General features: G+C 45.0%; 1 protein-coding gene across 2 annotated transcripts in view; it reads left to right on the top strand.

Moving 5' to 3' along the window:
* The first annotated feature begins 5,009 nt into the window (after nt 1-5,009).
* Nucleotides 5,010-24,622, top strand: part of ARHGEF12 (Rho guanine nucleotide exchange factor 12) — an 82,458-nt gene continuing 62,845 nt past the window's right edge. For both annotated transcript variants that reach the window (XM_021543386.3, XM_077788008.1), the window contains exon 1: nt 5,010-5,492. In XM_021543386.3, coding sequence (XP_021399061.2) covers nt 5,461-5,492 — 32 coding nt within the window. In that variant the 5' untranslated portion in view covers nt 5,010-5,460. The remainder of the gene's footprint in view (nt 5,493-24,622) is intronic.

Raw genomic sequence — 24,622 nt, 5'->3', positions numbered from 1 at the left:
ATTAACCTCTTCTTTCCATCCTCTGCCCTTTCTAGCTAAACTTATTTGTACTAGAGAAAAATTGCAATATGTTGAAATTCACAACTTTATTCCCTTGCAGCAGTAGTCCAGGCGCTGATGTAAAAGCAGCATTTTAAGTCTTTGAAATCTGCTATTACATTAATTCCATGGGTTTTGCTATATCCAAAAAAATCAATGCCCTATTTGCCTCAAATTCCAGGGGCACTTTGGCAGCTGATAAGTCAACAATGTAAAAGATCCTTAGAAAAATACTAAAGGAAGGAATCTAACAGATCAAGGTACATGGAAAAGTGTCTGTAAAGTAATAAAGGTTTACAGGTAGATAATTTTGTATGGGAAGAAGGAAGTTTCAGCTTCTGCAGCTTCTCAAATGTTACAAACCACAGATTTTCAGCAGAGTTGTGCTGTTTGAATTGTGCTTTGTGTCAGGAGATTGAGATCTCTCTAGTGCCACAATCCTCAAACGTGAAAAGAAATTATATTCTCCATTTCTTTAGATGTTACCTCTTTCTTTTTAATCCCCCGTCCTGCCAGAGGATGGAGAAAGAGAAGGAAACTCAGGGCACGATGTCCAGCAGATTCCTCTGCCCTTGCTGTTTTCATGATGCTGATGTGGAACAAAAGCTCAGGGCTCTAAAAATGCTGACTGCCCGTGGATTATCCAGGTTTAGGAACTGTAATAAGCTGTCACTGTAGAAGCTCTGCTAGATTAGGATCTGTGTCTCAAAATCAGCAAAACCCTGTGTCCCAATACCAACTCTGGGGAATTTTCAGCATTTCCAAAACTGCAGGACAAGCTGTAGGGAGAAAATCTGGTGCCTGTTTTAAGGTGGGAGATGAAAAAAGGTTTGGAAATAGTGCAGGAATGTGGAACACAGCACCAATGTAATTGTGTTTTCTGGGGTTAAGTCCTCTGCTCCATAGGCACATTTGGGAAATGAACTTGGGAATCATTTCCCCTGTGCTTTTCCCCTCCAAGGTGTAAAGGTTTGGCAGCTGGCTTCCAAAAGCAGCAGAAAAACAGGAGCTGGCTGAGCAATTTGTACTGAGTGTAAAGAACTGTTCAAAATACCTGAACATTCTCTCACTGGCTTGAAATTGATGATTTGTAAGGAGCAAAAGAATCTTTATTTTTGTGGTGGAGCTCAGCGAAACTCAGCCGATTATCCCATCTGAAACACAAATTGAAATTTTTTTCTGAAAGAAAAATGCATCCAGGCACTGTTTATCCACACTTAAAACCTTAAAGCATCACTTTTTGCTGATTTTCCTCGCTGTTTATGCTGAGCTGACAGCGGTGCAAACCCCCCTCGGAGCTCCACGATCCCAAAGCGCTTGGAAATGCTTTTTTTTTTTCCCAAATTCCTGAGTTTTTACCTGCCCGGCAGCTCAGGTTAGAGGAGCCATTCGAGGCTTTCCCAGCAGATGGCAACAGCTCCTCGGTGCGAGCCTGGGAAAGGGGATTTGGCCAAAGAATCCTCACACTTTATAAATTTATTTTTACAGGAGCCCCTCTAAAGCACCTCCAAGGATCTAACCGTTATTTTAAGGCAAAATAAGAATGGAATTGTACTCCTTAGGAATGAAACTCCTCAATTTTAGGGTCCTGCTTAGCTCTGCTATGGACTAAAAAAACAGATGGAGGAGGTTGATTAGAGAATCACAAAATGGTTTTGTGTTGGAAGAGACCTCAAAGGTCATCTTGCTCCAACCCTCCTGCCATGGGATGGTTCTGTGTGTAAATTCAGATCAAGTGACAGCTTCAGAGCGCCAAAAAAAAAAAAAAAAAAGTAATGGGCACACTGTAATTACTTATTGATTTCCCTACCCCATATTTCAGGCTGTAAAACAGAATTATCATAAATGGACATCTATCTTAATCTAAATATGTAACCAACTCCCTCCAAAAAAAAAAAAAAAAATCAGCATTTGCAGAGAAGAGAAGTAGAAAATCTATGTCTTAGGATTTCCTCCAGCTAATTGTTCTCGTTATGTTGTCATGCACAATAAAATATAATTAAAGTAATAAAAAAGCATTGAGGCCTAATATGCAAATGCTGGGCCTGCCAGGAATCAGATCTCCCAGGATCTTTCCCCTCTCCAGGCACAGTACTCGATGTTCCCAAAGTTAAAAGCAGGGAGGGATTTATTGCAGAGAAGATGCAATAAAGAGATATATAATAAATAAATATAGATATATGGAGGCATTCAGTCACTTCATCAGCACTGATGACTCTATTGCACACAGCTGCAGAAGGAGAGGCAGACGTGGCCGCTTGTCTCACACTCCCACACTTTATTTATTTATTTTTCCCCCCACCAAGCCTCCGTTTTCCCCAAAAGGAAACCAAAAAAGGAAGTATAAATGTCCTGCGCATATATGTGAAATATCATGTAGAAAATGATTTCATCCCACGCTTCCCCTCTTTGCTCTGAACTCCATCAAAACAACAAATTCTTCGGGCGCTCAGACTTCGGGCTGCCGGCTTCCTGATGCGCGCGGCGAGCAGGACACAGCTCCGTGTTCCAGAGGTACGGTCCCGTGTGCCCAGCCAAAACCTTTCTTTTCCAGCCTCTTTCCAAGTCCAGTGTCCCAGCTTTGAAGTCTATCCCGGCAAGATTAATTAAAGGGAAGAAGCGTGGTGTCCTAGATGATTGGGATTAGCTAATAAGGTTATTTTAGTCTGCTGGCATTTTGCTGGAGGAGGCTGATGTTCTGTAAGTTCCTTTGTGCAGAGGGGCAGGAATTACTGGCAGGGGAGATATCCTGCTTTTCATTCCACATCTGTGCTGCTCACGAGCTTTCATTTCTGGAGGAGTAGCGTGGAAGTTTCCTGAAGTCCTCAGGTGTAGATGTTATTTCCAGGTGTTTGAGAACAAGTGGCTTGTAGTGCCAGGACAAGGGGGAACGGCTTCACACTGACGGAGAGTAGCTTTAGGTGGGATATGAGGAAAAAATAATTCCTTGTGGGGGTGGTGAGGTTGCCCAGAGAAGCTGTGGTGGATCCTTGGAAGTGTTCGAAGCCAGGTTGGAGGAACCTGGGATAGTGGAAGAAGAACCGTGGCAGGGGGTTGGAACAAAATAATCTTTAAGATCCCTTCCAGCCCAAACCATTCTGGGATTCTGTGCAGACTTGAAACAGGAATTTCTCTCTCAGACCGTGTACATGAACAGCAGGGAGTTACAGCAAGGACATGTTTGTGTTCAGCCTGTGGCCGAGAGAAGGAAATCCTCACCTGCTAAAATTTAAATGCCCCAACACCCCGCGTGGCTCATCTTTTGGCACTGGAAGTTTTGAAGGGGAGCAGGAACAGGCCCTTGGCCGCAGTGTTTCTGGAATGTACGTGCAGGGAGGGATCAGTTCTTGGATTTATGCTGCCCTTAACCTCCAAGAAAAAATTCCCTTTGAAACTTGCGTGGGAAATGCGGGGAACGCGGGATGGGACAACGAAAGGCCTGGGAGTGAGCAGCACAGCCCGAGGCTCCGCGCTGCACAGCTCCTGGCACTTCTACTCTTTTAATTTGCTGCTTATTTATTTTCTTTCTGCTCCAAGTTTCGCCGGTGTCATATTTTCCATGGAGATGGAGGCGCGGGCGCTCCCTGCCCTGAGCGCTGGTGACACGGCAAAGTGTCGGATAGCAGGGGATGGGGAAAAAAAATAGGGAAAAAAGGGAAAAAGGGATAGAAGGAAAAGGGAAACCTCCTCGGGCTAGGGATGCAGGGGGATGGGGGAAAACGGAAAAAGGGAAAAAGGGGTAGAGGGAAAAGGGAAACCTCCTCGGGTTAGGGACGCAGGGGGATGGAATACTGTTGGGCAGGGGATGGGGAAATATGGAAAAATGGAAAAAGGGATAGAGGGAAAAGGGAAACCTCCTCGGGTTAAGGACGCAGGAGGATGGGGAAAAATGGAAAAACGGGTAGAGGGAAAAGGGAAACCTCCTCGGGTTAGGGACGCAGGGGGATGGAAAGCTGGGACACAGGGAGAGGGAGAAGCGGCCGCCACCGAGCGGAGACGAAAGGAAACAGCCCGCGGGTCTGGAAAACGCTTCCCGAAGGGAAAAGGCCTGGGCAGGGACCGGGAAAGGGCTGCGAGAGAGGAGGAGGAGGAGGCAGAGAAGGAGGAGAAGGAAGGGAAGGAGGAGAAGGAGGGGAAGGAGGAGGAGGAGAAGGAGAAGGAGGAGAAGGGGAAGGAGGGGAAGGAGGAGAAGGAGGAGGAGGAGAAAGAGGAGGAGAAGGGGAAGGAGGAGAAGGAGGGCAAGGAGGAGAAGGAGAAGAAGGAGGGGAAGGAGGAGGAGGAGAAGGAGGAGAAGGAGGGGAAGGAGGGGAAGGAGGGGAAGGAGGAGAAGGAGAAGGAGGGGAAGGAGAAGGAGGGGAAGGAGGGGAAGGAGGAGGAGGAGGAGAAAGAGGAGAAGGAGGGGAAGGAGGAGAAGGAGGGCAAGGAGGAGAAGGAGAAGAAGGAGGGGAAGGAGGAGGAGGAGAAGGAGGAGAAGGAGGGGAAGAAGGGGAAGGAGGAGAAGGAGGGGAAGGAGGAGAAGGAGGGGAAGGAGGAGGGGAAGGAGGGGAAGGAGGAGGGGAAGAAGGAGAAGGAGGAGAAGGAGGAGAAACAGGAGAAGGAAGAGAGAGGGAGGAGGAAGAGGAGGAAGAGGAGGGCGGGCGGCGGAGGGATCCGGCGGCGGGGCGGAGCGGCCGGAGGTACGAGCCCCCCGGAGGCGCCGGGGAGGGGCGAGCCCGGCCCGGCCCGGCTCGGCGCAGGCTCCCGGGACGCGCCGCTGCCGCCTCGCCCAGCCGCGCAGCGCCGGGGCCGCCAGCGGGCCGGGAGAGCAGCGCGGCGCAGAGCGGCGCAGGGCCGCAGCGAGAGGCCGAGCGGCGGGGCATGGAGCCCCGGGCCTAGAGGCGGCCGCCCTGCCCGAGCCCCGCGGGCGAGGCCGGGCGGGCAGCGGGGATGGGCCCGGCCGCGGGCGGGGAGCGCCGCCCGCCCCCCGAGCGCAGCCCCTGAGCCCGCACGGGCCCCCGCGCTCGGAGCATCGCCCGCCTCTTCACGAGGGTTTCTTCTTTTTTCCACCCCCCGCCCGCGTCCGCCGAGGTTGTTTTGTTGATTATTTTTGTTGTTGTTGTTGTTGGAGTTTTTTTCCTTGCTGGAGTTTTTGCTTTATCCCCCCCGCGCCCCACTTCCGTGGTTTGGATATTCTGGGTGACTGCAAAGAAGAGTTTTGGAGTTGTTTTGGATTGGGTTTGGTTTTTGTTGGTTCTTTTTTTTTTTTTTTTTTTTTTGTTCCCTTCTCCTGCCCTTGAACTGAGTTTGTCCTCTGTGCATGCCTCTTCTGGAGCAAGGCTGGATCCTGAACCTCGGTGCATGTAAGGGGCAAAGCCTCGTTCATATTCCTGCAAGAAGAGTAAAATGTAAATTGGATAATACGACTTCTTGCCAAAGGCTCCAATGAGTGGCACACAGTCCACAATCACGGACAGGTCAGTATAAAATGAGATTCCTTGATTTTTTTTTTTTTTTTTCCTTTTTTTGAAGTGTGACTACCCGCAGAGCTCACGTACTTCGTGTTCTGGCTTCAGTGACAGACGGGATCAGAAAAGCAGGATTAAATCAGAGGCTCTGGGAGCCAAGGGTGTCTTGACTGTCAAAGCGACTGGGTTGACTTTGAAAGCGGAGTATTTCAAGTCCAACAGCTTTCAGGCCTGCCAGGCTGACTTTGTAGGAGCCAGGGGTGCTAACTCAGCTCCCAGGATGGGCTGGTGCTGCGGGGAACACCGAAAGCAAGGGTTCCTGCACGGAGCTGGAGCAGCAGAAGCCACCAGAATTTAGTATCCAGCTCAAGCCTGAGCTGGGAGAGCGTGTTGAGGATGCACTTGGGTCTCCTTGGGTCAAGTACTGCGGAGAGGTCACTCCAGGTGAGGGCAGGAGGGAGAGTTGACAAGCAGGAATGTCTGCTGGTGTCTACCTTAGCAGGAACCTGCCTTCAGATACCTGCTTGAGCCTCTGGGCTGCTCTGCAGGTGCCTTTCATTACCTCTGCAGTTCTCTCGTTTGCACTGAGGTGTTTCAGAGGAAGGGATAAAAAATGTGACAAAAAAAAAAAAAAGTCAAGAAGGAAACATTTTAACGTGCTTTTGGGGCGAATGAGTGCCTTCAGATTTTTTTTGGATGGGAAGGAAAGATACCTTTTTTGACACAGTATGCTGTAAGAACCATTTAATGTGTTTTTTTGTATCTGTATAGTGTCTGGCTGGTGGTTAAGGTGTGAATGAGTGTGGCAAAGGCCTCGCTTTGGCCTTTCATGACCAAGCAGTTCTGGCACAGCAGCGAAGCTGGGGCTGGGATGGAGCAGTGATGCTTTTGGGGGCTTGAGCTCACCAATTTTAGGCTCCAGGTGCAGGCAGGAGAGAGTCTGAGTGTGGTTCTCACTTAAACCCGGCCTTTTCGTGACTCCACAAGTCAGCCCAGTCCAAAGGGCTCTGGGACAGCTCAGACTTGTGTACAATCTGTGTTTACAACTGTTCACAGAGTATTCAATCTTGGCAATTAATTCTGTAGTTTGTACGAGTGGAGTTTTCTCTTTTGCAGTGCATGAATGATTCTTGGGTTGCAGGATGTTTTTCTCTGTAGCAGGCGAGGCAATGACAGTAAAAAGGCATTTCAGTGGATTTGTGAGGATTTTGTTACATACTTCAGGCCATATGTCTTGTGGCAGTTGCATGATATCAAAAAGAACGACAGGATTTTCATCCCGAGGAGCAGCTGAGTGATGCACGGAAAGGAAAAACACGAGAACAGGGAATTTAATTTACTTGTTAGTAAAACAAAATACTTTCCATTATTGAATTGGAGCAGCCAAATAAAAAATGTCTCATTTCCTTTTGCTCTCAGTCATGTCAGGAGGATGTTTCTGTTTGGTGTTCCATTAAGGTTTTGGATCAAAAGGCTTTTAATGTCAGGTGAGGAGCTGTGCCCACAACCCTTGGATTTCTGGGATGGCTGGGGGAATGTGGAGAAACTGGATCTCTTCTTGTCACTATTTTCCACCTCTGGCCTGAAGCAGCCCCAGCTCTGGGGTACAAAGTCATGGTCGTGGTTCTGCCAGGAGAAGAGAAGCTTTGGGGTGGCCTGCCAGGACCTGAAGGAGCCTACAGGGAAGATGGAGAGAGACTATTTTAAAAGGTCTGGAGTGACAGGACAAGGGGGAACGGTGGAAAACTCAGAGGAGGGTTAGATTGATGGTGAGGATGGTGACAGGGTGCCCCTGGATCCCTGGAAGTGTCCAAGGCTGGAGCACCCTGGGGCAGTGGAAGGTGTCCCTGCCCATGGCAGGGGGATGGGAAAGAGATGGGATTTAAGGTCCCTCCCAGCCCAAACCATTCTGGGATTCTCTGATGATTTCTGATTTATTCCCTGGCTGAACCTTTCAGCAGAACCCCAGATGTGGTGGTCGTGTTTGTCCCGATCTCTGCCGTTCCTTTTCATCCCCAGCATTGTGCAGGATTTGATCACTCTTGTCCCTGCAGAACATTCCCCTTTCCCTTCAGGCCCAGGGACTTTCTGTGTTGCCTTTTTCAATCTGCCTCTAGAGCTTAGAATGTAAAGCAGGTGCAATATAAATAATGATGCTTCCACTGTCATTAGATCCATAAATCATCTGACATGTTCAATTCTCTTTGTGTTTGTCAATCACCTTCCTTGGTGGGATTGAGATGGGAATTGCCTTAAACCAGGAAAACCCAGTTTGCATCCGTGCCAGATGGTATTAGGAATATAATAGGGTAGCTTGGGCCTAGATTTTTCTCCATATTAGCTTTACATATTTGTATTTAGCATATATAGAGCTGCCTAAATCCACATTACAGACAGCAGATATTTCCTTTGCTATCCCTGCAATTTAAGGCAGTAATGATTTGACAGCTGTCACATTTCCCTTGTGCAGGTTGCACTTGTCTAATCCTTGACATATTTTATATCTCTTGATATAAATGATCACCATTAAATATAGAAATTAGGAGTGTATGAATGGCCATTTCTAATGCTGTTCTGGAGCCAGGATGATAAATGATGTTTTTATTAAGTCCCTTACTTTTTTTCTTTATTTTTTTTTTCCCTTCTTTTATTTTTGTTCTCTTTCCCAGGAAAGTTGAATGGATTTTAGTGTCTGGCACTGCTGAAACACAGTCAGGCCAATTCATATCTGAGTGTGTCTGGGCTCATTCTCTCTGTGCATTAAACCTTAACCCAGTTAGTTTTGGTGGTGGTTATGCTCAGATTCTGTTACCAGAATTCCCAAAGCAGCATCGATTTCTGGTGTCTTTTTCTTCAAGTGCCTTCAGTCTGGAGGGAAGTGAGTGCCTGGGGAGTGGGGGAACATCAGGCATTAAACAAAAAGGGCAGAGCAGATGTTAAGGCTCCTGAGAGTGTAATGTCTCTTCTGAGTTGGTGGAGGAGCTCCTGACACTGCTCCCCCTCAGCATTTGGGGGAGCACCTAAAGGGTGCAGGCAGACAAAAAATTATCTCCTAAAGAGCACTTGAGGCTTAAAAACACACGTTCTCCCGGGTAGCCGTGGTGCCTTGCACGGCTGCTGATGATTTGAGAGAGTTAAACACTGATTTAACTTCCCCTTCTTCCTCTCAGGATGTTCTTTCACTTTGTCAGCTGCTTTTTTTCCCCATAGTCCTGGTGCCCATTGGACCATATCACACTCTTCATCTCCAGCCTTATTGCTCTGCTCCTTTATGTTTGTAAACATTTACACCCTCTTAATTTAATCCTCCCTTAGCTATGCTGTGTTTTCAGAGGCCTCCTAAGGTGGCATTTATCTTGCTGAGCTTAGTAAGTCTTTGAGGTAGACATCCCTGAGCTGCTCATCTGGCTCGACTCGATCGTTAGTGGAAGGAAATCTGCACATCCAGGGGACCTTTCTTATCCTAAAGGTATCTAAAATCAGTCAGGTGACTGAGCTTCATCCAGCTCTGCATTTAGGTGAGATTTCCCATATCTTTTAACCTGGAAAAAAAAAAAAAAATTTTGGCTCCTCATTGGTGCTGGGTTGGATTTTTGTTGCTGGATGCTGTTTTTGGGCAGGGGTGGGTGGGGGGTAGTAGATTTGAGATCCAGCTGAGGGGTGGCAGGCAGCTGGGCAGGGTTTTTGGTTTTTGGAGGAGGTTTCCTGTTCCTGCTGGAGTGTGCCCACATTCCCTGCCTCTGGAGCTCTGCTGGCCGGACACTGGCCAGCTCTGGGCGTTGCTGTGAGCTGTGCATGGCCGGCCACACATGGCTGGCTGAGATAAGGCCTTTATTCTTCCCAAGGCCACGCTGGGGCCAGCCTGAAAAGTTGAATTTCGGCCATTTCCAGCCTCTGCTTGGCCACCAAAGGCCGGCCCGAGCTCGGCTGTATCCTGTTATGACACTAAAGAAACATTTGTGTGCCATTAATTTTTTTTCACTCCCGGAGTTAACTGTATTTTTCTTCCTGTCACCGTTCCAAACACACTTCAGGGTTGAGCAATTGCACGGCTGCAGGACTTGCTTTATGTTTCTTTCTGTTTATTAAAGGCCAATAAAAGAAAGGAGGCTCTTGCTTTTGCAGGACCTCGCTGAGGAACTGGTGACTCTTCTCTGCAGTTGCTTGCAAATGAGTTTTATTTATAACCCTGCTGTAGTTTCTGTTGCTATGATTGGAAAACAGCAGAGGTAGAATTTACACATAATTACCCTTGAGAAGTTTTAATTGGTGATTTGCTCCTGACTTGGTATTAAAATAGACTCTAATTGTTTCTTATCTGCTTTAGATGCACTTTCCCTGTCTCTGGCTCTTTGGAAGTCCCTGTGGTAATTGGGAATTCTTTGAATGTATGGTGGTAATTGGGAATTCTTTGACTGTATGGGGAAAACAGGGTTTTATTTCTTGCAGCAGGGTAAGAACTGCACAGTAAGTCACACCTTTGTTACTGACTAGTTTGGTGTCATTATCATGCATTTTTTAAATTAGTAGAGTCAGTAAAATCCAGTATTTATGGAAAATGGGCTGCAGCATGGCATCTGAGGATTAAAAAGAATAATAGTCTTTGAGTGGGGCTTTTCATCATTGTGCCTTCGCAATGTTTGGAAATTAGCAGTGGACAGAGTCTGTGCATAAATTCATGTTTTATTCTGCTGTTCTTGAGGCTGGCAGAAGAGAGGACTGTCTGGCGTGTTCACTGCTGCCTGGGACACAAATGCTACCACTTCATGTTGCATAGTTTATTACAGCTTTTACTGGAGACAGGAGCTGAGGTGAGCTTGATTTTCTAGTTTTGAGTAGAGCTGTGGGCGTTGTGATTATTTGGGTGGAGGCAGGAATGATATTTCATCTGTGAGCCCAATTGTATAATTCTCCCTGTGCACAGAACTCTGTTAGTGGCATTTTAACATTTCAAATGGATGGATTAGGGAAGGTACCGAGATGTTGGCTCCTTCTGTTTTAGATTTTGAAAATTCTGGTCAACATCTACAGGAATTAAACAGCAAAAAAAAAAAAAAAAAAAAAAAAAAAAAAAAAAAATTACTCAGTGCTGTCCTAGCTTGAGAAGGAAAGTGCAGCTTGCCCCTGGAGCAGGAGTTTGCTGAGGTCACTGGTGGGATTTGTGGGTGTTCACTGGTGTCCTTTGACTTCCATGACCTGTGTGGGAGGAGAGTTCTTGGTCCTGGAGGGTGACAGCAGTGGGCACAGTCGTCCTGCTGGAAATCAAAGAGTCCTCTGTTCACTCTCACAACTGCTCTGGACCTTGTTGTGCAAGTGTTGACTTGGCAGAAGCAGTGGTTCATGTAGAAGTGGTGTTTCATTGTAGAAGTAGTGATTTAGGCACTGGAGATTTCGGCAGTTCATCCTGAGGCTGCAGAGAGCAGTGATGAATTTGCCTGGGGAAGAGGGTACACACACCTGCACCAGTTATTTTCCATATCTCATGGCTAGACACCAGGATTATTTGGTTATTTCCTGCAGCGGGGTCTCCCAGTGAATTTGTGTTTAAACAATTTGAATAGCTTCAGTGACAGCTTCTGTTTTCCCAAGAAGCTTTTGGAGTATAACCAGCAGGAATTTTGACATTAACTGTTGCTTTCCCCTTTTTCCTGTAGTATTTTGAGCAGTCTCCTTTACCTCTCTTGGTTAAAATTCTCCCCCCCCACCTGGGCAGCCCTGTGCTGTAGTTTGCAGTTGTGCAGAGCAGTGTTTGCTTTGGTCTGGAGACTTGAATTCTCCACTCCTCCTCGAGGTGGTCCTTGGGGTCACCAGGGAGATTCCTTGGCTGTGCTGCTTGAAAGATAAGCTCAGCCTCTTGCCTTGAGCCTTTATCCTCCAGGTTTCTCCCTGAATTCCTCTTCCTTCCCTCTGAAAATTAGCATTTGGAGATTTATTAATGAATCCCATTTGTATTATCCTTGAGTTTCTAGTGGTTGAATTGCTGTAAAAGTGCTTCTTGTAGCATTCCAGATATTCCTCTGCCTAAGCACTCCCCCTGATATTTTATCTGCTTTGAGATAAGCAGATTTTCCTGTTTAAGAGATATCAATAGCACTAAGAGAAAATAGATTTAAATGCATATTTTCATGTAGGTGATGCTGTGTTCTTGTGGCCCTGCTCTGGGTAATTATTAGGTTTAAAGAATAAAAGTCTTAGTTCATGTCTCAGCTTGATTAAACTAAAGGTCAGGAGCCTGGATGTTGGTAGTATCTCGACATCAGAAGAGAGGGCTTAAAATAAGGACAGGAGAAGCAGCAGCAAGGGAATTAGTAAAATGAAAAGGGATGTTAAACGTGCAGTGTTTGATTAAGAATGCAAAAGGGATAAAATACAAGACAGGATACATACAAAATAGTAACGGCACACTTAGAAAAAGACAGGAAGAAGCAACGTTTACTCATTTTTCTTTGAAAAGAAAACATGTAAAAATAAATACATTAAAACGACAGGAAAAAACAGCGTCCTTATGTTTCAAATGTAAGCATAAGTATAAATAGTAAAAGCCAAACAAACAGTGTTCAGCCTGTGACATTCACAAATCGTCTGGATGTTTTGTTATCACCCTGCATCCTTTCCTTGAGGATTTTCAGTGTTGTGTCTGTTTGACTTCTGAGGCCCATGGGCAGGAACCCTTTCTTGCAGGCTGATGGTAAATAAGAAACATTGCTGTTTACATTTGTTGGCAAACACTTCAATGTGTTCCTGTGGGGCTATTTTAAGCTGTGTTTTGACAACGCTGAAAGGTCTGGCCTGGGATGTTCGGTGGCAAAAGCATTTCATGGAATTGCTGTGGCACTGGGAAAGCAGATGAGAGGTGGGAAAGATCACAGCACAGGTTTGTGAACTTGGAATAATTCTGGTGTGATGTGGTTCATTGTCCTGTCAGTCCCTGGGATGCTGGCAGCTGTCCTGGCAGGAGGGGCATGGTCACAAGTGGCACTGGGGCTAGGTTCTTCAAAAAAAATCAACCTTTTATGGCAGGGAGCAGAGTGGGGTAAAAGTTAAACTGTGTGAATTAAGCAGCAGGGCTTCTCTTGGTGCTACAGAGAAGTTGAAATGTTCAAAACCTAAGAGAGAATCTCCATGTTCTGGCACCTCTTGTTTGCTCTCAGTTGGCACAAGAACTGTGGCTGCAAGGGCAAAACTCAAACTGGTTTTACTCCTCAGCTCTTGAGATGTGTTTTGGAAATTTTCAGGGATATTGGTGGGAATTCCTTATTGAATCTGTGAGTAGCAGCACAGTTTGACTCTTGCTGTGTGTGAGAAGCTGCTCCTGAATTTATTTGCAGGCGGTGAATCCTGGTTTGTGGCACCACGTGCAGTCCTGGGTGACTTCCCAAGTGGAATCAGTAACCTAAGAAGAGTTCAACACTCTTTTCTAGAGGGAGCTGCAGTGCTGGAGAGGGGCTGGAAAACTTAGGTGGGACCTGGATTGACCTGAGCAAGCATTTCCCAGTGTGGAGGAAAAGCCCCATGTGTTTAATAAAGCAGCAGACTGATGTGAGACAGGGGGAAGGACTGGGAGTCCACCACTCCCACAAACATACAAGCTTCGACCTGCAGGCTCACCTGAAGCATCTGATGGCTGCTTGAAAGTCTTTTTTAGCCTGTTATGATAGTGGCTGTTGGTGCAGCTTCTTGGCAGCACTTCAGACAAGGCGTCTCCTCTCAGTGCTCCATGCCACAGAGGCACTGCTGCCTTTCTGCTGTGCCCAGATGCAAAAGAGGGCTCTGCCCAGATCAAAGCTGCCAGAAAAGTGATGGAGAACGTGGAAAGGCAGAGAATTAAAGGAGGGAAGCCACAACGAGCCAGCAGAGAAAGGAAATAGGAAAAAGCTGCAGTGCAAGACAGGAGAAATCAATAGGAAGTGAGTGAGAGGGAGAGAAATGGGAGAGCTGGTGGTGGCTGCCAGATAGGAGAGAGGTTTCCTGCCTGCCCCGTGCTCATGGCAGCTCCCAGGGCCAGGAGCTGCTGCTGGGGTGCAGGAAGGCTTGAGGAGGCAGGGATGCAGCTCTGTGTGCTGGGCAGGGCTGCAACTCACTGTGCTGGGCAGGACAGAAGGCAGGGCTGCAGCTGAGTGTGCTGGGCAGGGCTGCAGCTCTGTGTGCTGGGCAGGATAGGAGGCAGAGCTGCAAGACAGGAGGCAGAGCTGCAGCTGAGTGTGCTGGGCAGGACAGAAGGCAGGGCTGCAACTCTGTGCTGGGCAGGACAGGAGGCAGGGCTGCAGGACAGGAGGCAGGGCTGCAGCTCGCTGTGCTGGGCAGGGCTGCAGCTCCTGGGCTGCCCAGCACAGGAGCAGTACCTTCACATTCCGGGGGTGCCTGTCTGCCTCTTGAGGAGGCTGCTCTGGGTGACAGCATGTGGCAGTGTTTGAGCTGTATCCTGATAATTCCTGTTCTTCTGGGAAGTGCCTTTCAAAGCTGGTGCTCACAGTGTTGTCTTGCTGTTGTCTGCTCTCTGTTGATAGGATTCTTTACCCCCCGCTTTTGAAAAATTATAATTATGGTGGTGTCCTGAATGAGGCAGTGGTGTCCTAAATGAGGCAGTGACCTCAGCCAAAAGCGAGCTGCTGTCCTGGGGATTTAAAAGAGGGATTTTCCCTGCTGCTGCAGACTCCATCCTGCCAAGGCAGCAGCACCAGCTCTGGCAAATATCCAGGGGGAACTGCAGCAGAGGAGCGTGAATTTATATCCCGTGGACTTCCTAAATGCAAGGATGGGGGGAATCCTCGTGTGCCAAGGATGAAGGCGATCTCGTGGTGCTGAAGTGCAGCTCTGCAGCTGGCAGTTTGTTCCTGCAGCCTGTCGGGAGGCAGCAGAGGCTGGCTTGTGGTTTGCCCTGCGCAGGCCCTGCGGTCTGGGCAGCGGAAGCGGTTCCTGCGGGCACAGATCTGATCTGGGCAAACCCAACACCCACGGTGGCACCGCCTGGGGAAGGTGCTCTGGGCATCCTGCAGAGCCCTCTGCACTTCTCGTGGGCTTTGCTTTGGTGGGAGGATGTGTTGAAGGCTGGAGGGTGCCCAAACGAGCACCTGCGCAGGTGCTGCTCTGCCCTGAACCGCCAGCAGTAAAGGCAAATATCTTTGCAATAATTTGGAAACTATCTAAAAGAGCAGAGCCCTCTAGATCATTGCTCCCTGGTGATATCTAGATTATCTATCTAGACATCTGATTTAGATATCTCAGTGCTGGGTTATAATGCTGGGAGTTGGTAAATATTGTTTGCCAAGCACAGCAGCCCCTTTGAGTACAGCTGAAAGCCCCAAGTTTTACACTCAGGCCACTCACATTATGGAAATTGCTGTGAGGATGAAATAGTGAAGGAAAAAGGGGGGAAAATAAAAGGCCAGCACATGTTTCTTGCAGTCTGGAACGATGTAGGAATGTTGGTGCTGGCTGTAAATGCTGCAGTGGTGTTTACTTTGGCTGTTAACCAGTGCAACTTCAGCCGAATGTATGGCACAGCAAGCCTGACCTCCTCTCCCTTTCCCTTCTAGCAGGCTCATTATCAGCTCTCACACTCACCAGTGACACTCCAGCAGTGGTTTTTTGGTGTCTGCACCTGCTCACCCCCTGCCTTGGTTTCCCTTTTGTCACTGGGGCACCTGGTAACACAGGCAGAACCCAGGGTTAGGGCAGAAAACCCAGGCACATCCCAGGGTCAGGGCAGAAAACCCAGGCACATCCCAGGGTCAGGGCAGAAAACCCAGGCACATCCCAGGGTCAGGGCAGAAAACCCAGGCACAACCCAGGATTAGGGCAGAAAACCCAGGCACATCCCAGGGTTAGGGCAGAAAACCAAGGGTTAGGGCAGGAAAATCCAGGCACATCCCAGGGTTAGGGCAGAAAACCAAGGGTTAGGGCAGGAAAATCCAGGCACAACCCAGGGTTAGGGCAGAAAACCAAGGGTTAGGGCAGGAAAATCCAGGCACATCCCAGGGTTAGGGCAGGAAAACCCAGGCACAACCCAGGGTTAGGGCAGAAAACCCAGAGTTAGGGCAGGAAAACCCAGGCACATCCCAGGGTTAGGGCAGAAAACCCAGAGTTAGGGCAGGAAAACCCAGGCACAACCTAGGGTTAGGGCAGAAAACCAAGGGTTAGGGCAGGAAAATCCAGGCACAACCCAGGGTTAGGGCAGAAAACCAAGGGTTAGGGCAGGAAAACCCAGGCACAACCCAGTGTTAGGACAGAAAACCAAGGGTTAGGGCAGGAAAATCCAGGCACAACCCAGGGTTAGGGCAGGAAAACCCAGGGTTAGGGCAGGAAAATCCAGGCACATCCCAGGGTTAGGGCAGAAAACCCAGGCACAACCCAGGGTTAGGGCAGAAAACCAAGGGTTAGGGCAGGAAATCCCTTTTTTCCTGGCAGGGTGGGTGGCATTGCCTGGCTGGGGGCTCAGGAGGAGGGCACAGCCCCTGGGTGCTGCCCAGGCATTCTGGAGGAGGCTCTTCCCTCTCTCCCACAAGCACAGAATTAAACTTAGCTGGGAGGGGGAGAAAAAACAGCTTTGCAGCAGTTTTGGGCTGCCTGGAAAACTCTAAATCCTCTTGCTGGAATTCATCCAGATGAAAAAATCCTGTCCCTTCCCACTTCCTTTTTTTGTTTTAATTTTTTTTTTTTTAATAATTTTTTAAAATTTATACCTGATTTTTATAATCATCCTGGCCCTGCAGCTCCTGGAGGTAGCTCAGCACGTGAGAATCTGCTGAAAATTTTTGCTCCATCTGTCGCTCTCTATATCCAGAGAAAATGGCTCCTTCACATCTCCAGATTGATTCTTGGAATACTGATGGGATTTGAGCAGCAAAGGTCTCCAAAACTTAAAGTTTACAGTTGAAATAAATTGGTTTCTCTGTTGTTTTGTGGGTTTTTTGTTTGGTTTTTTTTTTTTTTTTTTTTTTTTAACTGGGGACTCTGGGTGTGTTCTAGTAATCAGGCACAATCCCTGGGAATATACTTATAATTCCCCCCAAATATATTCCCCTCAAATAAATATTGCTGTAGAGTGTATACAGGGATTTAAGGTTTTCCTTTTTTTTTTTTTTGTTTAATTAAATGCCTTTTAGATCAAAAAGCTCGCCCCAAAAGAGCTTTTCAAAGACAGAGAAAAATAACAAAGAACATGCAAATAATGAGGTGGGGTTTGTTGTTCTTTTTTTTTTTTTTTTTTTTTTTTCTTTTTGCTAAATAAAAAAGGTAGTTTGTAATTGGTTGTGGGGATGAGCACAAAGGGACTCTGGACACTTCAAACAAGGACTATGATTTGTTTATTTAAATTGTAAATTTCAATGTGAAATCTCTTCATCTTCTCCTCCGAGTTCTATTTTGATCGCTTTGCCTTGGCATTAAATTAGAATAAATATCAAATAGAATTAGAATAAATATCGAATCCAAGGAGGAGCTGGATGGCAGTGAGGAGCCCTCTCATATCTGTGGGATTTTAGGGAATTCTCTCTCAGCTGAGCTGAGGTTGGAAGCAGCATTCCTGGATCTGTTTGCCAATTCCATGAAAAAGTGCAGGAAGAAATGCCCAGTAGCAAATGAATTCTGTAGGATCAGGAGCTGCCCGGGCTCTCCCCCTCTCCCTCTGTTCCATCACGAGGAGATGTTTGCTTTAGATTAAAACCCATCCCTGCATCCTGGTGCTTTCCCTGCTGCAGCAAATACCTTGGGAGGAGTTGTCTTCCTGAACTGAGAGAAAACTGCATTTCCCTTTGCTTTAACGCTCTCAGCACTCACATTCTGTAATGTAAAAATGGAAATTTTTACATTTATGGGGTTTTTTTTGCATATATGGTAGCTTGGACCATCTCCATTCCTTAAGCTCAGCTGTTGGTTCTGCTGCTAAAACAACATTTTAGAGAGATGTGGACAGCTGATGGGTGATGAATGCAACTGGTTGATAGAGGAATTTGGAAAGGAAGGGTTATTTGTGCATTTCGAGTTTGCCAGGAGAGCAGGGAGAGAGTTGTGGTTTCTTTCAGGCATGGGTGACTCTGATCTAGCTGATAACAGCCAGCATAATTCAGTTTTCTGTAGGTGAGCCTTGTGCATGCTCTGCTTCAACAGATTATTACACCTCATGTTGTCTGTTTGATGATCAAATATTACCTTGAAAGCAGTCACTGGGTTAAAATTTGCCTGATTTCTGCCCTGCCGAGGAGCAGGAAGTGTTGCCTTCATTTTTAAGTGTTAAGTTTTTTTTTATAGTTTTTTTTTTTGAAAGTTTAAAAGTTCTTTTAAAGCTTCTTTAGCCTTCTGATAATGTTTATATATTTTTACTGGAGTTTTCACTCACTGTTCATGTCAATAATGATTGTTTTGCATTCTTCTTTGTGGGAGGAGAGAATTGATGGGCTGTTGGTTTGACCAGTGTGGTTGGAGAGATGGCAATTCCATCCTCCAATCCACTGTCACTTTTAAAATTCTATATATTGAGAGATCAGAAATAAAATTGGATCTTTTTCTCTCTTGAACTCACCAAGCTGTGTACTCACTTTGTGTCTGATAGGGACAAGGAAGCACCTCATGTCCAGCACAGTACAAATATATGATGAGTAAATAATAAAATATTCTGGTGAGTCAGCTGCCAGGCCTCTCGGAGGAGCTTTGTGAACGCTCCTGCTTTGGAATCTCAAAGCAGGGGCAAATGCAGGAGTTAAACAATAAAATTGGAGTTAAACAATAAAACTTCCTGGCAAGGTTTGAAACCTTCCTTTCCTCCCCGGGTGTGCCTTTGGTGCTGGGCTTTAGGGGAAGGGGAGTTGGAGAATCCTGGAAAAGGCTGTGGGTTATGAGCTGGAGGACAGAGTCAGAAATAAAGTGAATTCTGGGGGACATAAACTGGTGTTTGGCTCATTTACAGTACCTGGAAACACTGGCAACTCAAAATTTGTGTGTTCTTTGTTGCACTGCAGCAGTGGGGACATGAAAGTGTGTTTTAATGCATTTAAAATAAATGGATTTCTGCCTTTTTAGAGGCTGGGACTGAGTAGAGGTATTGCTGCCTTGCATTTTTAGCTGTTTTTTCTTCCCTGCTTTTTGAATTTGGGACTGCAGGTGGGGAATAGAATAATGATAAAGCCAGTCCTGACTTGCTTCTGGGGTCAACATTTTAGTGTTGATCCTGTCCTTGAGTCTGTTTATGTTTTGTACTGTAAAACTGGGGTAGGATGAAGTTTATAGTGAATTAAAAAGGACCTGAAAAATTCTTTGGAAAGAATAAATGAAGCTCTGCCCCTCCCTCCCTGCTTCTTGACAAATAGTGAGCAGTTCATAGAGTTTTATAGGCCTGGAAATATTTATTGCTGACAATTCCCAGCCCTGGAGTGAACCAGAACAAGGTATTGAGTGCTAAATCCATGGAATTGGTCCTGTGTTTTTTATCTCTCTGAATTATGACACAGATTTAACAACTGTGGTCAGTTTGCTGTGAACGAAATAGATTTTGTCTTAGTAAATGGAGTTTCCCAGCTCTCACTGCTCTCTTTTCAAATTGTCAGCTATAGAATAATTACTTTTTCTAATTTATGCTGTTTTGGCACGGACTCAAGTTTGCATTTAGTGGCTGGCATAAAGATTATATTTTAGAGCTGCTTTGGGGGGGCTTTTTTTTTTTATTTTTTGTCAGGCTTACTGGAATTGGTTGAACTTAATTCAATGACAGGATAAGCAAAAATTTGTTTAGATAGGCTGTTCTGAAATGTTTAATGCCTTCTAAAATTGTTCATGGTAAAAGATCAAGGAAGGAAACTCCGTGACCTTTTAAATGCAGCTCCATAGAACTCATTTTCCTATGCCAGAAGTCAGGCCAGACAATGAAACTGAAAGAGGGCTCTCTTTCATAAAGGATCTTTCATGTTTTCCTTTTGCAGATTTATTTTTTTTTAATCGCAGATTTAGCAGACTTCACAGCTGTCTTTTAATCAGTTTCCATATTTGTACCAGAACTTTCTTATTTTAATTACTGTCTGTAGAAACCATTCAGCTGCTTGTTGTGTGACACATTAGAAAATGATAATTTTCTGTAATTCTCTCCTTGGCTTAGATCACTCCAGTAATATCTATTAGCAGCAAATGGGCAGAGTTAAAATTTTGTGCTGAAAGTTTTAATGATTCCGTGGGTTTATTTTTTTTTTAGGACTGATTTTTAAATCACTAAGCTGGGTTGTCAATCTAATCCTAACTTGTGCTGATCCGGGCTTTTTGCTCAGCAGCCCAGGAGTGGGTTTTGTCCAGAGCACAGCATTTGGGAGCTGAATCATCCTAAATAATAAATTGAGCTGTATCTCCAGCAAGAAAGTTGGTTTTCCCACCCACTCACTCGATCAGTTTCTCCCCTGTCAAAATCGCCTTTGCTTTTTCCTTTGTGGGTAGTACTTCTGCATGTGATTTAATCTTTTATTTCTTCTGTGCCAGCTTTAATTTGAATTTTCCCTGGCATGATGCAGATGCTGTCCTTGGGTTTCACTCTGGCTGCTACAGCCCATGATTATACTTGAAAAATTGAGGTTTTTTTTTTTCTTAAGGCGTTCTCATCTCCATCCTAAAGACATTTGCTTAACTCTTATATAGCAAAATTCTATGAAAATTGAAAGTTTGCAGGAATTCTGGCCTGTGCATTGCCTTCCCAAATAAGCTGAATGTGCCAAATATCTGTGATATTTTCTGTACATCACGAGGTGCCACAGACTTCTGTCACATTTTTTAAAAGAGGGGTTCTGGTACTGCTGGAAGGCAGAATGACTGATCTGAGCAGCATTCCCACTTTGATTGTTGATCTCCTTTTTTACTGCAAAAACAATTTCCTGCTTCTGTACCTCAGTTTGTTTGTTCTCCCAGCTAAGTTCCAGTAATTGAAAGAACTGAAGTAATGAAGGGTTTGGAAAATGATTGCTTTATCTGCTCTAAGCTGTCCTTTCGTTGTCTCCTCTGACTTGCAGAAATTCCTGACAGGAAGCTGCTGTGTCTTTAACTTCCACTGCCTCTTATGTAACCCAGCATGGCTGGGATACTCAAATGAAATATTAACTCATTTGTTCATCAGGTTGTCTCCTGCTTCCCATAAAACGTATAGAATCAGCAAAAAAAAAAAAAAAAAATATTCTGAGTCCTTTGCTGCTTGTGAGTGTCTGAGAGCAATAAAAGCTTTTGAGACAATACACAGACTCTTTTTTGATGGAGAAAGGAAAATATAAAATTCCCCATGCTTGATTAAAGTGCAGTTCAGTGCCTCTAACACCTTTATGGCTTTTTGTGGGATGCACTGATGGAGCAGGCCATGATTTTTGTGCCTGAAAAAACTCAGGTGTTTCTCAGATGTGTCTAAAAGGTGTAGGTCATTGGGTGGACTCTGAGTCCTTGCTGAAATACGTCAGATTTCTTACATTTCTTCTTGTCTGTACTTTTATATTTACATATTCTCTCAAAAAAAAAAACCCCAAAAAAACCCATAGCAGTCTTCTGCTAGTTCCTGTTTATTTAGCATGGTGTGGGATGGACTTTGTTCCTTGATGTGAAACAGGAGAAATGAACATTCTGAGCCCAAAGAAAAGGGAGAGAATGAAGGTCAGTGCTGATATAAAGCTCTGTGGAATATTTGGATATTCTGATGGGGGAACTGGGCAGTTGTTCTCTCACTGGTAACTTTTGGGGCTAATAAAAAGTGTTGGCAAGGTTTTTATTTGTTGATGTGATGTGGTATAATGTTAGGGATTCACTGCTTAAAAATGCCCATGTCCATCTCTCCCTCATCCTGGTGATGCCTGTATGGAATTCTTTGTCAATAATTGATTTTTTTCATCCATATCTGATTGAGCTGCCCAAAAATTCTGAGCAAGGTTTGGCCTCTCCAGCTAAGCTGCAAATGCCACATGGAATCCCAGCCTGGGGTGGTTTGGAGTGACCTCTGAAATTATTTTGTCCCGTGGGCAGGGACACCTTCCACTGTCCCAGCATGGCCTTGGGTGTGTCCAGGGGCAGTTCCCACATCCCAGACAGGATCCTGAGAGTTTGGGGGGTTGAAGGCTGAGGATTTCCTGGCAGGGCTCCCCCAGCCCTGCAGGATGGGATGCTGAATCCTCCTGGATCCTTTCCACAGGGGTGGGGACTCCTTGGGGAGCGCTGGGCTGCTGCCCTGTGCAGCTCTGGGAAGTTCTGCTTTTCCCAGGCCTGCTCCTTGCTGGGGTAAAGGTCTGGAAATTCTGTGTAAATATTTACCAAAGCCCAGCCTGACCAGCACAGAGCTGGGATTGAATGAGGAGAAGAGCTTTGCAAAGAGGAGAGAATTCCTTAATAAATATTGGGGACCACAATTGCTGTTCCTTGAAAAGGATGGAGCACAGAGATTGCAAAATTCTGGGATATTCAGGCTTGGAATTTATGTGATGTTTTAAAAGCACTTAATTTTAATTCATTTAAAATTTTATTATTTTTCATTCTGAATAGGCAGAGACAACTCTCTAAATAGAGTTGTTACCATAGCCCAGCCTGACCAGCACAGAGCTGGGATTGAACAAGGAGAGGAGCTTTGCAAGAAGAGAATTCCTTAATCAATATTTGGGACCAGAATTGCTGTTCCTTGAAAAGAAGGATGGAGCACAGAGGTTTCGGAATTCTGGGATATCGATTAGAATTTGTGTGATGTTTTAAAAGCACTTATTTAACTTAATTTTCATTCATTTTACTATTCTTTACTCTAAATAGGCAGGCAACTCTCTAAACAGGGTTGTTCACTACTTATTTCTACTCCATCTTTCCTATGTTCTTAGTAGATATTTCTTTTTTAATGATGTATTTTTTCCATACTTTTTCCTGATCTTCCTTTCCTGCTGTTGTCCAGGACTGTAGAAATCCCTGTGGATTTAAAACAGTGATATTCCATTTCCAGTCCTGGCCGTTTCTTGGCTATCTCTAATTTCTCCTAAAAACCTGATTGCATCAGACTTTCTTGCTTTTTATGGTCATTTTTTTTTTCCCCTCCTCCAAATTGTTTTCTTATTGTGTCCTGTGACTGAGCGTGCTGGGGGAAGGAAATCTGGGAAATCAGAGTAGGAAGCAAGATAGAAGCTTCCATTCCTGAATCTTTCTTGTTTTTACACCATTTCCTGGCAGCTGCGTTGCTTTGCACTTGAAAGGGATGTATTGTGTTGCTTTCTCCTAAAAACTATCGATAAAATAGAAATAAAAATTAATCCTGTAATTTTTTAAAGTTAATTATTTCCATAATCAAAAAAAAATAATTGCAGACAACAGTTAAGTCTTCCATGACGGGGCCCTAAAATCCTTTTTTTTAATACTGAATGTTTTTCCTGATGGACTGAAATTTCATTTGGATTCTTCAAAGTCTGTTTAACTTCTTTGTAAAGAGGAGCTGCAATATCCATTTCTGACCCTTTTAAGCTTGTTTTATAGTACAAATGCATTTATTTTCTCAAGTGCTCATGCCAGCAACAGAATTGTTATGTTTCAGGGAATTGAAAATGTCCCTTCTCAGTTAAAAGCCTTGAAGCATATTCCTTTTGTATTCCTGGTTCCTGCTCACTGACTTTAATGACTTCAAGTTAAATAGTTTGTGTGAAAATTTAAAGTGGATGAATTTGAGGGTTTTTTTTTTGCAAGGATATTTTTTATATATATATATATATATATATATATATTTTATATATATATATCTATCTAAACTGCAAATACATATGTCAAAGACATTAATATGTAAAATACATAAATAAATAGATAAAATAATACACAATACTCTATAATGTTTTATGTATTTTTATGGTTGTAAAGCAACCTGCAAACTTAAATTGGTGGTAAGGGTAAACTGAGGCAGGCCGCTGGGAAATGTGAATTTGCTCTGTACAGTGAAGGAAATGGGAAATATCAATGTTTTAACCAAAATATCCTTTAGTAAATTAAGGTTTATTGGTCTGTCAGATTGTCGCATCTGTGTTTCACTTGATGATGAGGAGCATTAGGGAGAAAAATGTGGAAATGCTTGATTGTAGACTGTAACCCAAGTTTAAAAATACCTCTGTTTTGACACCCTCAGCAGAGGCTGTTTGGTGCATGTGATTCTCACTCAGGCATGAATAATAAACTGGATCTGCAGCCCTGCTCTGGGATTTGCAGCCCCTTTTCCCTGCCTCCCTTAACTCTGTGATTGCACATGGGTGGAAAAGCCCAATATTGATCATTTTTCCCCCTTGTGCTTCCCAAGGATTGTGACAGAAATGTTCCTGTGAGGATCTGAGCTGATCCTGGCCTGGCTTCCTCCTGCCCTCTGGTTACCATTTTCTTCTGGACAGCTGACATTTTCTGATTTGTGAAATTCCTAGAAAATTGAGGAGCTGGGCAAACGTTTCAAAATAGGAACCAATGAGACCAAGCCTTCTGCTATTTCAAAAATGATAATGCATGCCACTGGGAAAGGGAGAAGCATGGAAAATACAAGTTCTGCCTGGGAAATTATTACATGGAGCAGGGAGATGGAGGGGTAGGAGTTGATTTCTTTGGCTTCCTGTCTTCTGGGTAATTGCAGCCTTGCTGCAGTTGTGGCTTGGAGATGATGTTTGCTACCAGCATCCATTGGACAGGCTTAAAAATTTGGTCATGAGAACCGAGGAAATGCAAAAAGATAACTCTTATTAATATATTACAGTGGTTTGCTTCAGTTCCATTTTTTAATAGGCCTGGTGATTTGGGAAAGGGGGGAAAAAAGAAGCGGCATTGAATGAGGAGTTGGGTAATTCAAGTCAAATCACCAAAAAATGAGTTTGGTGGAGTTCTCTGAGTTTATGGCGAGGACCAAAATAGAGATCTTGGTTTGTCTGTACGTGGCACTTTGGCTTGTTAATGGAGAGCTGGAGCCCAGGGCATGCTTGCAGCACTGGGAAGATTTACATTAATCAAACACAAACAGACACTGTAGGACAGGCTAAAAGATTTGGTCATGAGAACCGAAGAAATGCAAAAAGATAATAACTCTCATTAATATATTAAAGTTGTTTGCTGTAGTTCCATTTTTTAATAGGCCTGGTGATTTGGGAAAGGGGGGAAAAAAGAAGCGGCATTGAATGAGGAGTTGGGTAATTCAAGTCAAA

Source organism: Lonchura striata, chromosome 23, assembly GCF_046129695.1.
Source record: "Lonchura striata isolate bLonStr1 chromosome 23, bLonStr1.mat, whole genome shotgun sequence".
NCBI lineage: Eukaryota > Metazoa > Chordata > Aves > Passeriformes > Estrildidae > Lonchura > Lonchura striata.
This window is presented reverse-complemented; position numbering and strand designations above follow the sequence as displayed.